We start from the raw sequence: 23,190 nt of genomic DNA, 5'->3' as shown, positions 1-23,190 counted from the left end.
TGGTGTTCTTTGCAGTGCATTCTGGGAAAAAATAAGCAGCTTTTGATCAGAAAACCACCAAGTATGCAGCCTGAAGCAGTAGAAAATGATTGATCTCTGACTCTGTTTATACAATGGTATATTATGATTTCGAATAAAACAAATCTGAGTGGTACAAATTGAGTACTTATGCAATATGCAATGCAATGCATTATCTTATAGTTCAATACAATTTCCCCAAGAAGGATCAAAATGCCCTCTGGTGCAGTTGTGAGGGGTAGTGGGTGGTGGTGGGGTGGGACTGGGTGGCAATGGACAGGCCAGTTACATGTACAAGCGTGCACACACACAATACACATGAACAAATACAAACATGTTAACATTTTAGGCATTTAGCCAACATTCCTATCCAGAATGACTTACAATACACACACACACACACACACACACACACACACACACACACACACACAGGAGGAGGAAGAGCCATGTTAATCCTTTAAAAACCATCTCCTCAGCTCCCACCTGACAACATTTCCTCCAGTCAGTCCGGCTGTCTCTCAACTATCTGAGGAATTTTAGTGCGTCCAGCCCAGGACCAGGCTAGTATCAACTAAAATTAGATATAATATAAAGAATAAAAACAATAAAATAACAAATAAAATAATAACTATAAAGTAACTACAGGTTCTCCTGTACCCTCATCTGCAGAGGGAGGTGTGTTGACCAGTAGTCCACTGGTCCAGTGTACATCAGAAGGTAGAATGACAAGGAACACTGAATAGAAAGACATGCAGGAAATAAGCTACAAGTGCACCAATTTGTCACAACCAATACGAGTACCAAGTACTTTATTAGACAGATCACCTGATATGAGTGAAGACCCAAGTACTACTCTGCTTACAGTCATTCACCACACTCCAATCCTCAATCAAACACAAGAAAATAATGCTAAAAACCAAAACAGATATAGCTTCTAATTAAATAGATTCACAGATGACGAACAGTGCAGTAGGTTATATCTAATAAAACAGAATGGCATTTACCCTTCATAGTCAAGGCTCCTCCTCAGTATTTATACATCAAGAGACATTTTTACTCCACCCAAAAATATTGCACATTATCAGGACAACTCCATTTGCTGATCTGAGTACGAGTATTTGGGAGGTGGAACAGCACAAATCTCAGTCAGACAGATACCATCAGTCCCCATCGAAAATAAATGATATTTTGAATGTGAATACCCGTGGCTATTTGCCATTTTGCTGTCAAGAAACTCTCCTCTCAGCTCAGTGTGATGCAGTTAAATGCCAGAGGTCTAGTCCCTGCACTGGCATATTAATTCACCATCTGAACAGCCGGGCACAGTCAGTCAGCAGCCGTTCACTCAGTCTGCTGCCAAGTTCAGAATCAATCTGGCTCGAAACACAGCACCAGACATGGGTCAAATACTATTTCCAAATAATTCATCGCATTTGTCTTGACCTGTTGGGATTACCAGATGGGTGGAGTTTTGTATTGCGACAATTCAAATCAGGCAGGGAGGGAAATTAGCACAACCCAAACGCTGGCACATTTTCGCTGTCTGGGAAGTCTAAGCAGGACTCTTTCCTGTACATTCACTCAGGCTGGGAAATCAATACCATCCACAAACCGAATGCTGGTAAATATTCTCTATTGTGAAACTTGGACAGTTAACACATCATCATTTTCATCCCAACCTGGCTGGTGGACCCAACCTGACCAGCCAAATACTGGTAAATTTAGGCTGGTACGTTAGTCTACTCTAGCAGCCACTTTGACAGATCATTTGGAGTCCTATTGTATTCTAAACACCTAGTTGGCCGGTACAAGAAGGAAAGCAGCTGCTGGAAGTTACCAGTGAAAAGCAGAATGAAACTGACTTTCAAATGCTTTCCTACGATTGTCAAAAATGTCTGTGATTGTCACCCATCTGGTACCTCAGTAGGCTACAACAAACACAAAGAACTATTGCATGTTCAAACATCATGCACCAATTTTCATTGGAACATTACCATCAGCCATTTGGTGGACGCTATTACTCAAATCGGCTTACAGTACTATGACATCTTTAGCCTGGGTTGCCCCAGAGGGAGTAGAACCCCTAACCCCGGCAGTGTTAGTGCCTTGCCCTACACACTGAGCTACACAAGACCCACATTTGACGTACACAGTCCTCTATATCAACTTTCAATTCATTTCTATGGTTTATGGAACCATCTCTTGTCCAGCCTGTTGTCCAAAGCCCAACCAGTTCTGTGTTTCTCTGCTCCCTTTCTTCTGTTCCTCGCTAGAGGCTATTCTGTATTTTGTTTTACAGACCTCCCTCTCCTCCTCCTCCTCAGTCTGGGCAGTGTTGGTTCCGCCCACAGCGTGAAGGCAGCTGTCAGTCAGAGAGCTGCGTCAAATCAGATGACAAGGCCAGAGGCAAGAAAGTACTAGCAGGTTTACACACACACACACACACACCCACAAACACAGACGGTATGTACACACACACACACAGGCGCATGCATACACACACTCATAGCACACACACACACACACACATACACATGCGCACACACAAACACACATACACGTGTGCACACTCAAAGTCATGCTCACACACACAAGATATATATAGAAATGATGACTTATCAGCCAACACAGTAGACAGTGGTGGAATGTTTCTCAAAGCAATTCAGGCTAATCATTTCTCAAAGGCCAAACACACACACACACACACACACACACACACAGACAGACACACCTGTTTCCCTTTACCCGTGCACATTCTTTACAAACCGCCAAAGCTGCAGTTCTTGCGCTGGCAGACAAATAGCCAGCATCCAGGCCAATGTGTAACACTTCATATTTCGCTGACGTTCCACAACTGGCGTGCTTCACTTAGAGAACAAATACAGGCTGAATGATTCCAATCTGCTGCCTAATTGATTCCAGTAGATATTCAAACCAGGCTCTCATTAGGTTTGTCACTTCACAGAACTGAAAGCTTATCTAAAGCACAGGCTCCAAAAGTGGAGTCCCAGGACCTCCAGAGTCCAGAGTTCAATTTAGTTTATCTTCACTATTATTTAAATGTCTAGAAGTTAGCAAAATGACAGGATGCGTCTGGATGATCACATGTTTCACTCTCCAAACAACAAAAGTATTCCCAGATGGGGTTGCCTGGGGCAAGATCTTATTAAATGGTCCCTGGTTTATCATGCATCTATTTGGGGGGTCCTTGATATGAAAAACTTTGGTAATCCCTGATCTTCAGGTAGGAGGGTAATTTATATCCTCTGCCTTTTATTTGGGGAGCAGAGGGCTTTGAAGACGACTCTAAAACCGACCTGTTTTTCATCAAGCAATGTTTTTTCTTGTTTTTTCCACATTCTTTTTGCATCGCCATCTCACATTCTGAGGGGTTTTTAAATCATCCTACATGCCTGCTATCTCCCCACAGTCATGTCTCCAAACACTTCAGGGTTGAAAGCAGCGTGGCGGGTTTTGACGTACGCCATGATGACAGCTGTCACGACCGCTTCAAAGGCTGTAGGCGAGAAGGGGCACCCATGTCTCGCACCCCGACACCCAATAACGAACCACGGGGCCCCTCTGGCCAATGAAGAGGGAGAATGAGGCGGTCAGGAGAGCCGTGAGCCCGCCTCTCTCGGCCCCTGAACACTTCCACTCGTCCCGCCTCCCTCCATCCCTCTCCTCCGCTCTGATCAACGTCATTTAAAAAATAACTTCATGCATGGCTGCTTCCCCCTCTCTTTCTCTTCTGTTCTGTCATTCTTTCTTTCTCTCTGGGACTGTACCATCCGTGGCTGGGTAGGGAAGATGGGGGAATGGAGGATGGGGAGAAGGCTGAAGGTAGCCAGGGGGGTTGGTGAGGAAAGAGGCTGGGCCAGAGACTGGAATGTTAAGCTGAAGCAGAATCAGCATCAGAATAACACAATACTGTACATACTGGTGGTACAGGAAAACAGGACCTCTAACAGACTAACACAGTTACATACAATATCACTCTACATAAGAAAGACTACATACTGTATATATATACTGTATCACTCTACAAATATACATTCAACAGCCAATATTCTGTAGCTACATGTGTTCTAGCAGCAAGGAGCACTGTTTCTTGATATAAATAAGATTCAAATGCTACAGATGCCATGTCTAGGCAGCCATGTTACCACCCATTCTGAGGCTGGCTTTATCCACACTGCCAGAAGAGAATGGCTCTGGCAGGCTGTTAGTTTTCGCTTGCATTTAGTTGTGCATCATGTTGTTCAAAATATAAAAAAAATTGTATTTGTTTCAATGTGACGCAAGTATACCCAACATCTGGATTTGCATGCTCCCTCTTCACTGCATTGCAACACAAAATGCGAGCTGGCAAAACTAACGGGTTTCCATCCTTAACATTCGCCATCTCGTGATCAAAATCAATCAATCAGCCAATCCATCAACAAACCAATTAATTTCTCTGGTATACATTTTCCATTTATACAGGCAATGAAACTACCACCAGCCACCAGCCAAATACTGGTAAATTTTGGCTGTGGCCGGTATAAGCAAAGTGGCATAGTGTGCAGGCATTCTTCAACCTGAGGATGGTGTGTGAACCCACTTCCTGCTGAAGTGTCCTTTAGTGAAACACTGAATTCCTACCAGCTCCAGCAGTGCTGTTCTGTAGCTGACTCTGACCTTTGACCTCCCTGTGTGAGGGGGGCAAGAGAAGACAGGATTTCCGTCACAGGGACTAAGAGAGGAGCACAAGAAAAAGATAATAGCCACTCTGCAGGTAACCAAAACTCATTTGGAGTCCTATCCTAAAAAATCAAACCAGCTGGTCAAACAGAGACCGTGGCTGGTGAATTCTGGAAAAAGTAATTCTCTTGACTTCAAAGCTTGTTGTTATGTTAGTGGAATATGAGGGAATCCCATCAGCCCCTGCTTGGTTTTAGTTGGATTGTTTGAGCACTAGGCCTCAGCCTCGGCTTGTACGGTGTTGCTGTGATAAACTGACATGATAAATCCACTCTGGCATGATTGCGTCCAAATACCATCCTTGATATTAACATATGGAACACACACATTAACAAATACAAAATTGCCACACAAACACCCACAAAAAACTGTGTGCTCACACACATGCTGAAAACAACACACATACACGTACAACATCATTCCAACATACAGGGACATGCACAGCCTCTTCTGTGTATTGTCTTGGAAACCAAGCTGGTTGTGTTTGCCTCGCTTACATCTGACAGGAGACAGATCGCTGTTGAAGTGTGTCAACATCCAGCTTCACCAGTCCAATGCAAACAGCCTTAAGTCACTATGCAAACTGTAGTGTCAGACCACAGGGCTGCAGGGAGGTTAGCTGTCTGGTTATCAGACAGACTAGAACACACTGCCCTCGCACGACGGTTCGAACCCTGGAGGTCGGGACACCCCGGGAGGTTGCAAAGAGATTCAGCGAGGGCGGGTGAAAAATGATTTATGAAATCTAAGAAAATGTGAGAAGGAGGTAAGACTGGTATTATTGTGACATTTTAACCATAAATTATGAATCTTCACACCTTAGCTGCAACTTTTCACACAACTCCCATAATCCTCTTCTCAAATTAGAAAGAACTACAGTATGTCATCGCCACAAATACACCATGGGACTGGACACAATCTGGACGTTAATGTTTGTGATAAATGCTTTTTTCTTGTGAAATAACGGATATTTCTTCCAATAATTAATCAGTAAAAAAGCCTGAAAAAGGTAAAATTAAAATAACCATTTGCCCTCAAATTTCACCATTCCGCACACTGACAACTGCGATATGAGGTCACGGGTAGGCATCACTTTGTTTTTGGGGGGGCTCGCGAGCTGAACAGGTTGAGAATCACTAGCTTAACCCACATCTGACCTCTGGATGACCCGGCCAAGTCTGACACAGAGGGTCAACATCAGTACTAGGTATACCCAGGCTTGACTGGGCTAACCCTAAAGACTACACACACAGCTACATCTCTCTGTCTCTCACACACACCTACACATGCACACCTAAACACCTGCTGATGTTTTCTCAAAGTTTGAATTTTCATACATCTTTTTACCCTGGAATGCTCTTTCTCTGTACACAAGATAGCTTTCTGATGACAGACAACAAAAAAACTCAATGTAACCCATGGTTGACAGAGAACACAAATCATAGCGTCAATGTTTTAGTGCTGATCTTCCATAAGTAGTGTTTAAAAAAAGCAAAATAACTCATAAAAAAATTTCATAAAACGAGACAAACGTCACCACTGTAGTGAGTCACTGAGAGTGGCAGCCTGAGGAACTAAAACCTGGCTGGTCCCATGTGTGCTGTTTGGTGGAAAAACTGAATCAGACATACATGCAGAACACCACACTGACAACCGAAGAGTGAAAAGAAAAAAAAACAAAACTGGCCTTAAACTGAGGTGCTTTGGGGTTATTCAGGGTAGAGAAATAAACTACAAAAATGGGCTGTGGATGTTTTGATCTGGTTAAGCATAATGACACTTTTACAGACTAGAACCTCTGGATTTTAAAGATATGGAATGATGAACTTCAAATATGGTTTCTTAATTTTTGCCTTTTGGAGATAAAATCTAGCATTTGTCTATATATGTTCTAGTGTTTGTCTGTAGCTCTTCCTCCCATCCTTTAGCTGGAACCTTATGTGAACATAACAGTATGTGGTAGAGGAGCAACAAGTAGGTCTACACACTGTGCAGACAGGGTCTTTGTATGGCCTCTTATTGTGTGTCAGGGTTGTTCAAGACTCGGTGCTGAATAGATGCTGTACATGGCCTTGTCTGCTTTCCACATCCCTGATTGTCTCAGTGAATGGACAGGCTTTTGAGAACACTAGACATAGTCATTTCTCAGTAAAGTTAAAGAACATGCAGTTCAGCGGACGGGAGAGCAACAAAGAATTACCAGGAACTAAAACAAACAGTATACAGAGCATTAGGACCACATTCATAATGTTGAGTTACACCTTCTTCTCTTTAATCCACATCTTAATCATCTCAAAGTTTAAAACTCCCTCTTTAAGCGGTCTCCTACCCATCATCTACTGTCTCCTGACCTCCTACATCAGATTTCACCAGAACATAAACCAGGCCAGCAAACACTGCCAAATGTTTATTACTCTACTCTACTCTACTCTACTCTACTCTACTCTACTCTACTCTACTCTACTCTACTCTACTCTACTCTACTCTACTCTACTCTACTCTACTCTACTCTACTCTACTCTACTCTACTCGTAAGCAGCCATCATTTAGAGTACTATTCTATTCTGTAATTCCAGGTGGTTTAAACTGGATGAACAAATGAATGTGAAGCAGGGTGGCACTGAAAAAGAGCCTGAAAAAGATCACGGGATAAATAAAAGGTTAAAATAAATCAGCACAAGCATATAGTTAAATGACACCCACAACCACCTCCAGTAGGGATGTCCAGAGCCGATATCAAAGATCGAAATTCGACCTGATCATGGCATATTTTGATTGATTGGTATCAGCTACACAACACCCAATCAAATCCCAATCCATTTATTTAATTTCTTCCCCTCTGCTCCATTTACGCCAACTGTCATGGAAAATATATGTATAAATGGTCGTCATCCACCACCACTTACAGCAGTGAGGCGCATGGCATGGAAGGAGGCCAGTCGCACCATCATGTCTGCATTGTGGAATTATTTGCTGTCTGTCTGCAACTGCAGACAGACAGCAGCCCACAGCTACGTGTAACGCTTGCAATGCAAGTATTTCAAGGGGTGGCAGCAACAGAGCCGCTTTCAATGTGTAATGGAAAGGTATCTATTTTTATACTTTAGTTTTTGAACATGGTAACAATGGCAAAGACTATTAAAGATAAAAGAAATGTAGCCATGCTGTAGGCTATTTATTCTTAATGCAGTTGTTAACTGAGTATTAAGCGTATCTTTCCTCGCTTGACTTTACTGATTTTAGATCGAGAGATGCTTGTAGTACGCAGCTGTTTGTTTAAAAAAAAATAATGACAAAAATATCAGATCAGGACTCGTATCGGCAGATACTACATTTTAAATGACTTGGATCGCAGACCAAAAAAAACAAGTTGATCAGGACATCCCCAACCTCCAGACTAGTCAGGACTGTAGTCTTTTCCATCTGCAGTGTGTGGTGGATTCTCAAACTCAGCAGCCACTCCCACTACTTGACAAAATGCTTTTTAGAACAGAGACGAGTCTGTCAAAGTGACTGGCAGAGTTTTGGAAGCTGCCACACACTAAATTTACCAGCCACAGAAAAAGTGTGCCAGCATTTAGCTGGAGGCTGATGGTAATTTCTCAGCCTGGGTGTGACCAGGAACACAAAAAGCAGGAGGAAAAAAAACAGACAACAGCTTCCATTAGAAATAAATGGGTGCTGCTGTGCAAAAACTGAAACATGACATCTGTGCTAATGCAGGAGCTGCAGGGCGTTCAGCCAGAGTCATAATCTACCAATAACTCAGTTTCACTGAATGTACTGGCTAACCAGCAGTAAGCTCTACAGCAGAGACAGTCGACACCAACAAATGTGTGTTCTACTTCCCAGCTGTCCTGCACCATTTACTGCATTACTTTTGCATCGCATTTATTTCTGGGATAGAAAGTTTTTGAGCACAACAGACAGACTGAGCTAATCCTAAACCTCAGCACCCCCACAGGAATATTTACTCCACCGGGTGCTGTGACCTCTGACCCTTGACCTCCTTACTATTGGTTGCTTGAAATGTTGGTGATCTAGGAATTGAAGCTTATTCAACTGTTGACCGCACTGGAAGTCAGATAAATGACTAGAATATAAAATATATATGAAGGTGTAGAGGAATCTGAGAAAGGGTCTGTGGGAGCAGATCATTATGGGAGAGATGGTTCATGGGAAAACACCCACCCATCCATACACACACACACACACACACACACACACACACCACAACAGTATCTCCAGTGCCAGCAGCCCTCACAGGTCGAGTAAACACATAAATCCAACCCATCAGACCATCCTCTTCCCCATACATTCTGCAGCCCCCAAACACATCACACTTCACACAATATCATTTCTGAGAAAAATCAATGCTCTCCAACCTAAGGTACGCAGAGACCTTCCCTTTCAGCATTGCCACAGAGTCTATGGGAGAAAAGCTTTATGGGAGAGAGGCTCTCATCAGCTGCATCCCACTGTAATCTAGGCCTATGTATTACTGTATATTAAAGCACATTTTTGCACAGCTTGTAGGCTATATCGTTTTCTTCACAATCTAATTTTTTCTCTCATTTGTTATATTTTGTATATATTGATATTTTTATAACTTAATTCCTATTGCATATATTTTATATTGTTTGTCACATCATACATTTTTTTTCTTCCTTCATCTCAGTAGGCTGCGGATGCTACTGCTGCTATATTGCACATCCTCTTAATGCAATAATCCATACCTTTCAGTGTTTCCAATACAATGTAAATATCTGGGCAGTCTGCCCAGGTAAATTAACAGCCTGCCAAGTACATTTTTGTTTTGGATTCATTTCAAGTGCTGAGATGCATGAAGCTGGCGATTCTCGCCGGTGTAGTTTTCAAACAATCAAGATTTAATGCTGCGAAGCGCTGAAAGCGTGAACTACAGTGACCATAATTCATTGCACCTATGACACAGCGCATCTGTGCTCCTTCCAGTCGCAGTATATCTGCACCGACAAACTGAATGGAGAGACAGTCTGAAACGTTGCCTTGAGAATCAGTTGGAAGGATAATAGTCAGCTAATGTTGCAATGCCATTAGTTTATACTAGATTGAGACTTTAGTGCCTGAAGAAATATGAGCTACAGGACTCACTAAATGAAACATCAGTAAGTCGTCAGTAACCCTCTGTCCCAACGCCGCCAAAGTAAACCGACAACTTGTGGGAAACACTGCCTTTTCATTCATACATTTCGACGTAACATGTTCTAGTGTTAAAAATGTCAGCTGTGTATGTTTATATAACCCTCTTTTGGTCTATTCTTGTTCATATTCTATTATTCTTTACTGTATCTTATTACTATTTGCTGCTGCCAAGACCCAATTTCCCCACGAGCATCATTCAATTTCCATCTTATGTTGAATTAGTTGATCGTTTCTGTCTTTCTCTAGTCTGTGTTTCTATGTATGTAAGCTCTTGAAAAAGAAAACTCCAGTGTGTTTTTCAAGTATGAAAGCGTCCTGGTGGCCCAGTTGGCTAAAGCCATACCATGCATCCTCGACGTCCTGGGTTTGAATCCGGCCTAGGACCTTTGTTGCATGTCACCCCCCTCCTCCACCAATCCTTCCTGTCTCTCTCTACTATCGAGTAAGGCAGAATGCTGCGAATATAATCTTTAAATGTAATATGGAAACAAAAAACTGAGTGTCTGCTGGCTGAGGGCGGCAGCCGGCGGGCCCGTCCTCCTGCATGTTTAAAGCCTGCTGCCTCCTCGAGCCTTTGTCACCCACAGACAGAGACAGAAACGATAGCTCTGCTCTTGTTTGGCCCTCCACATAAAAGTCACCGGGGGAAGTTTATGGTCGACAGATGCTCTAGCAAACGAGGGTTTTTCCCCCCTCTTCCTTCGTCTCCTCACTTGGGGAAGAGGCTTCACGGTCACCGACGGTGACCCGGGGTTAACCTCCCTCTGTGTTGCCACGGAAACGGAAGGGCTGAGAAAAAGGGAGGAAGTCAGGCCGTGGAGAGTTATGACCCAACACAGTGCGGGAAGAGAGGAGTGGAGTAGAGTCTATCTCTTCATGTATAATTCTCTCCGTCTGTCTTTCTCTCATTCCTGCTGTCTGTTTCCCAGGCAGAGACACCACTAACATCAAGAAACACATGCTGCTTCTGTTGTTTGTTACCAAATCTCCGCCTGAAGCCAGTTTTCATCACTACTTCTACTCTGGCAGCCGTTCTACTGTAGCTTGTTTCTGACACATTAGTGACATTCTGGGTAGGACAGTCCCAAGCGTCTGTAGTCAGCTCCACCAATCAGAAGTAATGCATTAAGAAGACAGCCAATCCCGGCTCAGCTGGTTCGGTCCAAGATGGCAGTGCAGCAGCAATTATGGTCTTACTGTCTGATTTTGAACCTTTTGATTGCTGAATTAAGACAATGAAACATAAAACTCCAAATAGGATGAAATCTATTTATTATAGCTTAATTTTTTAAGTTACAACTCCCTCTGTCTGTAGAGGGACTGAGAGAGCTGAGAGACTGAACAGTCCAACTAGACTGACAGCAGAAACCAGTTTAACCCACAGACACAGAGATACTGGTTTATGGTCACATAGAGAAAGACAGAGACAGACAGTAGCTGTGTTTCCATCCAACTCTCATGCAAATTGTGAGCAAACTTTGTGAAAAATAAAATGCGAATTAGGTGTGGTTCCATCAGCGGAGTTGAAGATAATAAATCAGCTTCCTGAACACAGAACAGAGCAACGCCAGAAGACATCTACCAGAGAAATGGAAAGAGTCTTTGAAGTATTGATTACTATGTATTAGTATTGGACAAGTTGTTCTTGTTCTTTGGTGTCAGCTAATGTAGGTCCTATTTCATGCTGTCTGACAATGTAGGTCGTATTTCATGTCATCTGAACTTGGCAATATTCTAACTAATGGTCATACATCCAGAACAGAGACTTATATATGATAGAAATGACAAGTGTGACATTTCTTTTTTTAAGTTCCATTCAACCTTTCTAATTCAATACATCATAATTCACTGAATTCATTCAATAGAAATACTTGGATATGAACTAGCTAGCGACAGACATACCTGGAGTCTCCCTTGCCCAGGTTACCTCCTGAAGGGTGGAGGATGGTCTGGTTCTTCTCCATCTCCACAACACATTTAGTGTTTAATTCCTTTTCTGTGGAGCAGACAACACACAGCGTTAAAACCACAGCACTACGAACCACAATGCAAACATGTCTGAGTTTGCTATCCTTGATTCCTTTTACATTATTAATTGAAGATGTCCTCTGACTAGAGCATCCCCAATTATATTTTCTAATGATTATCACATAAATTAGATTAGATGAAACTTTAATGATCTCTGTGGGGAAATTTGGTCATTGCAGTAGCAAATAGTAATATGATACAGCAAAGAAGAAAAGGATATGAATAAAAATAGACCAAAAGGACGGTTACACATAAGTATGGATGTCAGCATTAACAGGATGTACAAAATAGCAGCAGCAGTATTAGAAGCAGCAGAACTCTCTGAGGCAGAAAGTCATTGTGAAATATATGCCTTATGAAAAAGGTGAAAATTGTAAATATATAAAATACTAATATGTAAACAATATATAACAATGAGAGGAAAATGAGAGTATGAGAGGACAATATGTGAAAATTTACAGCATATATACAATGTGTGCAAATGGATGTGTAATATGTACTATAAGATGTACAGTTTAGCATATGGAACCAGATACATGTAGTGTACATTGAACACTTATAATCAGACCATATATACAGAAGAAATATGAACTGTGCAAGCAAGTAAAAAATAAACCTTTAAGATGTATTTAGGCCAACAGGTGAGCAGATAGGACAGCATGTTGGCTCTGCACTGCTCTAAAACTTAGTCACATATTACATATTAGGCATGTAGTTGACACTCAATTACAATGAATAGGCGGGTCAATCTCTTGCTCAAGGACACAATGGCCATTATGGGGATTGAGACCTTTGGGTTGTGGGATAATCTCTCCAATCATCCCCCAATAGGCCGCCCTGCTGCCAGTCAATCCACATAGTAATGCAGGCCTAACCCAATACTGCTTCAACATGGAACCAAACACCTCAACAGACTCTAGATTTCAGATTTAGTACCGCTTGTATTATAAGCGCTCACTTCATTCGACTGGACTAACAGGACTTAGTTTTATCACTGACCGGTGCAGACACAGAGCTTTCTGTACACACTAAGTGCACAAAACAGAAGAAACATATCAGCCATTTGGTGGACCCTCTTATCCTTACAGTACCATGAGTGCATACATTTATAGTATGGGTGGTCCCCATGGGAATATAACCTATAACCCTGGCAGTGTTAGTGCCTTGCTCTAAACACTGAGGTACAATTTCTCTCCTTTTTCCATAATTCATGTTTCAATCATCTCAAGATAAACCGTCCTTCATCTCCATCTCTCCTTCATGACTTCATGATTGTACAGTAAATCAGTAAGAGATCAGAGATTACACCTGGATTCCCTTGGCCAGTCTGATTCATGGAGACACCAGCTGGTCCTGATACAGAGTTTGGGTATGAAGTGCCAGGTAACTACGGATATCACTGTATCATTGTCATCATCAGGGCAGGAAACAAACAAACCTTCTTTGACCTCCGGCCACAGAGGCTGGTAAACCCCAAAATTTACTTGCCACTTTCCCTATTTTACCAGCCAACTAGATGTTTAGAATAGAATAGGACTCCAAATGATGGCTGGTTACTTGTAGAGTAGACAAAAATTTACCAGTATTTGTCTGGTGGATGCTGGTTATTTCCCAGCCTGCTCTGCATTAGTGATGGAGGAGAGGTTAAACAGTGTAATATCCCAATACTGAAACACTGACTCTGAAAATGCAAATGGCCTTTTACCTTGGACTGAGCATTAGGCTAATCAATAACAGAGGACCAGCCCAGACAATCAATCCACACACACACACACACACACACACACACTGACCCTGGACTGTTTGCATCATGATGCAACACTTGGCCTACAAAACACCAACTGGCCATTTCTAACTCAGCTTAAGGAGCGGTGCTAATGATTTGTCCACTTGGTGTATGTACATCCTTACGGTTACACAATTTATCATGTCTAGTACGCTTTCACTGGGCCAGCAGGAAAAAATAAAATAACCAATTTCCTCCTAAATGTTCAGAATGCACAATAGCAAAACAATACAAAGTAAACCGATCAGTTGTGAATACATTTCAAATGGATTATTTTTAACCACTCTGTAAAATTCACTGCACTTACTGTATTCATAGCTGAAACTCATAACTAACTGAAAACTTTCCTGAGCTCTTCTGTAAATGTAACCAGCAGAGGCATTGGGGAAAAAACATTAACAAGAGTGGAAATTCATGAGACTGGTCAATCTCTCCATTCATCTGTCTTGCCAATACATTAATGAGACCAGAGACCTAATGATAGTTGTCCACATACAGGCTAGGTGCTGCCAACTTTTCATGGGCATCCAGTGTGTGCTTGTGGTAATAGCCTGTGCTTTTAAAAATGACTCAAGCTGCCTTACTGGGAAATCACAGACAAACAGTACAAAACATTGCAGGGATTGATTTATCATTTTCAACCAAAGGAAACTGTTGCTTCCATGAGGAAAAAATGCAGCCTTTTCTTTTTGCTTTGTAGTTTGAAGTAGCTGCCACCATGTTCACTCCACACAAGTCTGACCAGCTCTGAAGATAACAGGCTTATCACAAGATGACAGTTTTTTTTTTATTTAGGGACTGGCCCTGGTCACTGGGTCACTGACTGGCCCAAGTCAGCGTATTACAGGCACTGGGCCAACAGGCAATCCTCAATTAATAGGTGTAGACTGTTGTAAAATTCACTATTCACTTTCCCTATTTTAATAATGTGCTCCTCTATTGCTCCCTGGAGGGAAATCCTCTTTTCTCAGAGGTCAGGCTCAGCTACAGAACAGCAGCCCTGGAGCTGGTAGGGATTCAGTGTCTTGCTCAAGGACACTTCAGCAGGGTGGATGCTTGAACCTGGGTCCTCTGGTTCAAGGACAGTCTCTCTAAACACTACAATACTGTGCCGTTTTTGAAAATGCAAATGGTCTTTATCTTGGCCTGAGAATTAGGCTAATCAATAACACAGGAACTGGTCACGTCACCAAGACAATCAGTTCACAAACACACACACACACACACACACACACACACACACACACACACACACACACATGCAATAACAACACGTCTCACGAAGGAGGACCCAGTCACACACTGACCGTGACCTATTAGAATCATGATGCAACACTTGGCAGGAGGGAAACATGTCACTTCATTCAGAATGTCCGCTGTAGTTGTAAAAAGGCAACATGTTGATACAAGAGTCAAAAGGGCAGTACACACACACACACACACACACACACACACACACACACACACACACACACACACACACACACACACACACACACACACACACACCTTCCAACTGGATGCTGCCTCAAGACTTTCTTTCTTTCTTTCTTTCCACTTTTAGCGAGTATGTTCACATGATCTGAAGTGACACGATTTCTCCAATAACCTGGTTTACATGGATTCATTTAATAATCGGTCTATATGTCTAAAGGTCCAAGCTTTCCCAGCACTTCCTCTCCTTTCTTGTCTGCGTCTGCTGACCTTTGACATGTGCAGCTTGAAAAAACCCCAAAAGAAATCGGACTAAGCGTTTAAAACGGCCTAATAAATTGAAAAATTGAGCAGAAAGAAATGTGTTAATCAGGTTATGCTCACTCTGATTATGACTTATCTTACTCCAATTAAGATAGTTCAGTAGTTCATAAATAGTAGTATTGTCATTATCAGGTTCAGTGCCAGCTTCTACTGCTAGCCCCGATTTAACCAGCCATGTTGACTAAGGGTCTGTTGGTACTGGGAGCTGCAGTTCCCAGTTCAACCACAGTCTTCTACCATTGGACACTAAGCAGCTCCACTGGAACAGCTGGAGTGGAGTGCCTTGCTCAAGGGCACCTCAGCAGTAGTTGTTGACTGAGGGGCAAGAGTCACTCATTCACTCTCTACACCCACATTTTCAAGAACCGGCAACCTTCTGGTCACAAGTTCAATAACTCGGATCACCCCACTGAGTGTGTGGAGAATTTCCTCTGCAACCTGGAGGCTCATTTTTACAGTAAAACCAGCCAAGAAACTCAATGACAGATTCTTGTTATTTAACCTGGTTGATAAGATAAGGATGTGGCTCACGTTTCTTTGCCCTCCTCTATTGCTCCCTGTAAAGGCCCTGACACACCAGGCCGACGGTCGGCCAATGTCGGGCCGTCGGTAAGCGTCTGTGTCCCTAGTTTTTGCGGTGTGTCCCGCACCGTCGGCACTAGTCGGACCCCTGTTGGAGGCTTTTCGGCCGATTGAGCATGTTGAATCGGCGGCAGAGCCCGTCGGTGAGAGAGATCACTCTGATTGGTAGTTCGTGTTTTGCCTCTTGATGATTGGACTGATAAATTCCTTCAACATGTGGAACTGAACAAGAAAGAGCCGAGTGAAATTTTTAAAATCGGAGGTTTCATTTATCTCCAGCTCTCAACACAGGTTCGGGAAAGCCCCTTGAGCCTGTCGCTGGAGTATTCATGATTTCACCCATCTAGTGCGGTTTCTCCTTATTTTTCGCCTCTGCCTCTTCCTTTCTTCTTCCACAACCAAAAGACCAAGGGCTGACAACGCCAGTGCCATTCGCAACTTCTTATCAGACATATGGTATGGAGAGTTATTTCCCAGAACGTACGTGCTAGTTGGCCGTTGGGTGTAGTCTTTGCGGTGTGTTCAAGTGCAACTTTTTGGACCAGACGCAGGCGACGTGAGGCGACGCAACAGTCGGCCTTTGTCGCCGCTGGTTCTTTGACGCCGGTTTGGTGTGTCAGGGCCTTAAGGAAAGCCCCTTTCCGGTTGCCCCCGGAAATTCACAGTAGTGTTTCAAAGTACCAGTACTTTTTCAGTTTTTCCAGTTTCTCATCATATTTACCATCGTCAACTTGCACAAATTTCACACTCAAATGTAAATCCTAAAAACGTAGCTATTTATATACAGATTAAGTTACATTTGTCCTAGAAAATCATGCTCCAGATGACTGTAGATAATCATATTCTCTGCTTTGGAGCTGGTATGTAAGAGCAGTCAAAGAAGTTGCATGTCAGCAAAATGTGTCTGCAGGAAAAACTTAATGTACTTTCAGTTCCCCTCTTCTATAAGAACTATCACTGGCCGTTTTCTTGCATAATTATTGTTTTTTAAAACATTTCATGTTATTTTATGGTTTCAGTTGCTATTTTGATGGTGGCATCATTTTAAAATAGAAACCATGATAGCTGAGCAGCTATTGAAGTCAGAATTTTGGCATCATGATAACACTATTTCACGCCAACTAAACCTATAAGCTGTTCCCACGTTGTTGCTGCCGTTGCTGTTTGTTATTTGTCACAGCCAGCTGTACTGCTAGCCTAGACATGGACTCTCTATTGACACTGTCAGCTTGTTCATGGCAGTGCGCACTGTCTCTCTCTCTTAATAAGTGACAACATCCTAACGTAGGTTAGATGTTGGATGGTTAGCTTGTTTCTTACCATCTCCATGAGGCTAACATTTAATCAAAAGCAACTCATATCGCTATGTGCCTCGAAGGTACAATATTCATAACCAACATCAACATCACATATACATTGTCAGGCTGGGTAATGACCACCAGCCACATGCTGAATTCTAGTAAATTTGGGTTATGGCTAGTAAGCTAGTGTACTCTACAGGTAACCAACCATCATTTGGAGTCCTATTCTAGTTGGCTGGTAAGTTTTGGAATCCATCAGTAAATATAGCCAGTGGCTGAAAAAGTCAGCTTCTAACTGCAAACCAAGTATTGTGTATTAAACCAAACGATTAGCTAGATGTATCGTTACATCCCTAATGACCAGCATGGTCTTGTTTTCCTAAGAAACACAGAAGACCGGAGCATGGGACTGACGTTTTCATCTAACCACAACAGCTGGTGGATCAAAGAACTCAGAAGCCACTTCACAAGTTTGCTACCTGCCCAAAGTAGACTAACTTACCAGCCACAGCCAAAACCTACAAGCATTTGTCTGCTGGGCTGCTGGTCATTTCGCTCCCTACAGCACAGGGAAGCCCAACCTGAACAGCTCTACGGCAGAGAAGAAGCTGGTTGTGTCCATCCACGCAAACCAGGCGAGCTGAGGATTTGAGGCTGCAGAGAGCACTGTTTAGAGAGGCTGAATACTCCTGTTCCTGCCAGGAACATGGGGGCAGAGCCATGGAAACTTTGTGGCAAAGGTCACAGGACCAGAATCTACCCTCAAAGTCTTCTGCTGTCAAGGAGACTACAAAGCAAAAAGCATGGCGAGAAAGAGTGAGTGAAAAGCAAAGAAAGTGAGAGAGAGCATAAGAATCAGAGAAAGAGAGAAAGTTAAACAGAAGGACTGACAGAGAGAGAGAGAGAGAGAGAGAGAGAGAGAGAGAGAGAGAGAGAGAGAGAGAGAGAGAGAGAGAGAGAGTGAAAGTGAGAGACAGAGACATAGAGGGAGTGTGAGACAGAGCTCTTCCATTCTGCCTTCTCTGCACCTGCTGCTAACTACATTACCCACGTGCCTCTAGTGCTGCAGCTCGTACTTCCTGCTTTGGAAAAGGGAAAGTGTGATGCGTAGTGGTCACAAGGATAAAATGTACCCATTGTTATCTGCCTCTCCTTTCTCCATAACCTGCTCCCACTTTCCACTGGCCTACTCTCCGGTCCTTCCCTGGGCTACCGGTGCTGAGGTTTGGCACAATAGCCCTGACATCAGCCAGGAAGCTGATTGGCCGTGGTGTTGCCGTTGCTACGCCGGGGGTTGCTCTGTTCTTCGAAGGCCACAGCCATGGGAACATGGAGCATTACGCAACATTAGCAAATATTCATTCAGACTCACTCCCTTCCTGCCTTTGTCCAGCCAGGCAGCTACACCACCTCTCCTCTTCAACCAGAGACACATGGGAGAGGGGACAGAGGTTAGAGCAGGCTTGTAGCTCCAAGGTCACAGGTTTGAATCCCTGGACCGGCTGGGAAAATGCGCATGAGGAAGGTGAATGAGTAACACTCTCCGCACCCACAAAGACTTGGCAGGTGTGTATGAATGGGAATCAAGGTGGAGCTGGAAAAGACCATGCACAAATGTCCACAAATTTTCCAGTGCTAGTAAGTGTTGATTTTTCAGTGACAGTTATTTGGAGTTGAAAAGTGTTGACTGGAGAGTTGTTTGTCCACTCACAGAGCTGATATGGCTCTGGGGGGGGCTGTTCAAAATTTTTTAATGTTAAATTAACTCTAATGGGTGTAGACTCACATAAACACTGGCATAGTATTGATTTTTTCACTCTCAGACTTAAAGTAACCCTGACAAATTGCTGCGTGGAGTTCAATCGACTCTCCTTGGACATTTTCTTTTTAATTAAAGAAAACGCAGAGAGGTGGTGATGGCTGCAGTCAGAGGTAAATATGGCTTCCTATCACCTGAGAAGCTTAGACTACTAAATGTCTCCTGACTCACGGCTATTCTGCAGCCCGGACACTGACAGCAGAAGAGGAAGACATATAGGGATGTGGTCAGGAACATGAAAAGGCAGGAAAACAGTTGTCTCCCATTAGAAATGAATGGAATGTAATTAAATCCCCACCTCTATAACTACATGTGATGGGATTGAATCCCATCAGACCTTTATCTCCTGAGTCTCTCTTGCTCTATATTTACCCTCTACTTAATAACTGTAAAATAAAATACCCAAGATAAATGGACTGTCCACGCCATTTTTGTGTAAAAAAAAAAAATAAAAAAATTTATCCGACAATGAAAAATGCCACGCTGAGTGCTGTGTGTTTCTGCAGCAGGGTGCATGGTAAATCTCTGCCTATGGGAACAGAGTGTTGATCCACTGCCTTGGTCTTGTGACCGACTTCTCCGGCTCAGAGGGGGGGAGAGAGAGGGAGACACGTGATTCATTCTGCCGGTTGTCGGTCACCCACTCTGCCTCAGCAGCTCTCCTCCTCCTCTTTTACGGGGACACATGGTATCCCACGGCCAAACCCGACTTGGCACTCAAACAGAAAATGTCATCGCCGTCTTCCTGCGTGCAGCATTGAAAATGTGCAGTATAATTGACCGAGCTGTTTGAGCGTGCATGCAGATTCATTAAACGGGGAGGCGTGCCACTGTGCCTTCATTACTCGGTCTCATGTTAGGAGAAGTGTGATGACACATGTTGATGTGTATCAGTGTGATATATAGCTCCGCTACTGAAGGCGTTTCCAAACTTTTCTAATGTCAGGGACAATATATGTGGTCAGGGACCTCATTCTGAAAATGATTTTTGTTGTCAGATTGTTGTATAGAGCGGAAATGCATGTTGGCCCACTGCTGGTGGGGAGATCACAGGGCCAAGAGTAAAACCTCTGATCAGAAAAGACGCCACCTTATGCATTCTGTCCTTCTGTCTGTCATTGTGCAGCTAATTTCTAGAAAATGAAACAGTAAAATTAAACCATTCCTCATCTTGCTGGGGACCCACTGGGACCCCTGCAGGTCCCCAGACCCCACTTTGGAAACCAGTGCACTAATGCCCTATCACAGGCTCTGAGAATAATTTTTCTGTGTTTGAGGTATTGCTTTTGACCTCATTCAACCAAACCTGTCCAATGCTATCCCATCAATATAATCTACTGACTGAGCCTACTGTTGCAGCAAGTCATGCAGCGACTGGCATCGGTATCAGACAGTGAAGAGACTGTCCAGACGCTCTAACAGTAGATCTCAGCTTTAAATCTAGCCTGGATGACACGCAGCCACGAGGGAAACCCGATGGCAGCATTGTCCGACCATGTGCCGCCCAGAGCCAGCAGTCGGCAGCTTTTCAGCCTACAGCAGCTCATTTCACTAATGGATGGTGATTTCTGACTGGCAGCCCATTCCTGAGTCTTCCCAGGAAATTAAATAGGGCATACTGAAGTCAAATTAGTGCCCTGTTGATAATGTCATTCTGAGATGCAGTCTGTCCATAATATTAATCTGAGATAGTCTATCTTTAGTATTAGTCTGAGATGCAGTCTGCCCATAATAATATTAATCTGAGATGGAATTTATCGATAATATTAGTCTGAGATGCAGTCTAACCATACTAACATTAATCTGAGATGCAGTCTATCCATAATATCATTAATCTGAGATGCAGTCTATCCATAATATCATTAATCTGAGATGCAGTCTATCCATAATATCATTAATCTGAGATGCAGTCTATCCATAATAACATTAACCTGAGATGCAGTTTATCCATAAGAACATTAACCTGAGATGCAGTTTATCCATAATCATATTAATCTGACATGCAGTTTATCCATAATACCATCAGTCTGAGCTGACAGCAGTCTGAAGACTCTCACCTCTCCTGTTCATGGGCCGAACACGAACAGCCACCTTGACATTGGAGTCGTCCAGGCTGGGCTCCCCCATCCTGACTCCTTCAGCAGAGAAGGGAGGTAGTGCTGATCCAAAATAAATCAGCTCCCCGGCTCAACAATCATCCAAAAGCCTGGAAACGTTGCGCTAGCCGGACAGTCGGCCAGCTAGCTCCGCTCAGTGCTGCTCCACAGACCAGGCATTTCCACAATAAAACAAAAAGCCTGGGGAAATCCTGCAGGAAGCCAGCCGCTGCTTATCCTCTGCTTCTGCTCATCGTTCAGGCTAATATATATCCGCAGAGGTGTGGGAGCTGAAGGGAAAAGGAGAAAAGTAAACGCGTTTAGCTGGATATTACAGCAGCTGGTGGATTAGACTGAGCAAACACATGCTATCTGCAAGACAAAAACGGGCTAGCCTGCTAATTTGCCAGGCAAAGTGAGAGGGAGGCTAAGTGTGGGAAAGCAGCAGGAGGAAAGGAGCATGTTTTCACCATTTCCTACCATATTACTATATTAACGTGCCCAGACATTAACCAGCATTTAACCGACATACCGTGGTGGATTCATCCCAGAGGTGACACCGTTAACCGACACATACAAGCGAAAGATTTCCCTAGTTTTTACTGGCGTTTATCTACAGCTTCCCAATGGAATCCGCTCTATCCTCCCTGTGTCGAGCTACAAGCAGCTAGCAGCACCCACCCTTCCGGTTGGCAGATTTCGCCTTCAAAGTAAAAGCGCGAAAGTTGTCGCTCGTAAGATGCTAAGTTTCACTTTTATCTGTCAAACTGGACTGTACCGGTAACTTTAGCCCAAGACAAGTCAGACAGAAACTGTTTGGATCAGTAACGTTTAAGCTGTGAGTGTTTTCTGCTTTGTGGTGTACCATTATAGAAACATGGCTGTGTGTTTTTCTGTTACTAGTTGTGTTTTGTGTCAGATGCGTTAACGGTCAAGGAGGTTTTCTAACAAGCTAGCAGGGAAGACGAAAACGGGCCTCTGTCAAGCTAGGAGTAGTACAAACCCAGCTTCCGGTCACAAATCTTTCAAAATTAAATCTTCATTTCAAAACTATGTACATTTAGAGGTGAACTAAATGTACATAGTTTATAATACCTGAACTACTTGCAACTGCAATTTTCATTATTTGTGTTTTCTTCATATTTTCATATTCCGCCCATTTATTGTATAGTTCATATTTAAACGTTATTACGCTTTAGCTACTTATTTACCTAACGTTACTTACTGAACATACTTTTTTTTTTTTATTCTACTCCTACTACTGCTATTTTGCACACCCTCCAAATGCTATACTTTTTCAATACTTGCATTTGTTCATGTAGACTTAACATGTTCTAGCGTTGAAATTTGTCGGTTAAGTATATATACATAATTCCACTCTTACCTTTTCCATTCTCTATTCCTATTGAAATTGTTATGGGTTTTTTTGCTGTGTGTCTTATGGTCTGCTGCTGCAACGACCACGACCCGGTTTCCCACTGACGGGGATCATTACCGGCTGACTAACGTTAAATAAGCGAATAAAAGTAACGGTCAGGCTGGGCTAGTCTGCTGTCCGGTTTAGACTCTACAAATAATCCACGAGAAAAAAATGGAGTAAACAACAGCCGTCATTTCTTTAGATAAAACATGGAAAAATGTGTTTATTACCAGCTGTGTTCAGTCTGCGTCTGGTTTAGAGCCCCCAAATCACGCGACACTTCCGCTCACTAGTGTAAAGCTATGTACAATAACACAGAGCACTTCCGATTATAACTTTCAAAATAAAGCCATTTTTACGAACATTGTTGCAACTTTTCAATTCAATTCAATTCAGTTAAATTCAATTCAATTCAATTCAATTCAATTCAATTCAATTAGATTCAATTCAAT

The 23,190-nt window shown here is 42.9% G+C and overlaps 1 protein-coding gene across 1 annotated transcript in view; it reads right to left on the bottom strand.

Moving 5' to 3' along the window:
* kif13ba (kinesin family member 13Ba) overlaps positions 1-21,349 on the bottom strand; it is a 52,215-nt gene extending 30,866 nt beyond the window's left edge. Inside the window, exons 1-2 of the mRNA XM_078291251.1 lie at positions 21,280-21,349; positions 11,851-11,944 (exon numbers count right to left, since the gene is read on the bottom strand). Coding sequence (XP_078147377.1) covers positions 11,851-11,944; positions 21,280-21,349 — 164 coding nt within the window. The remainder of the gene's footprint in view (positions 1-11,850; positions 11,945-21,279) is intronic.
* Positions 21,350-23,190: the final 1,841 nt, after the last annotated feature.

Source organism: Centroberyx gerrardi, chromosome 1, assembly GCF_048128805.1.
Source record: "Centroberyx gerrardi isolate f3 chromosome 1, fCenGer3.hap1.cur.20231027, whole genome shotgun sequence".
Lineage (NCBI taxonomy): Eukaryota > Metazoa > Chordata > Actinopteri > Beryciformes > Berycidae > Centroberyx > Centroberyx gerrardi.
Note: the sequence above shows the minus strand (reverse complement) of the source record. Positions and strands in the feature narration are given on the sequence as shown.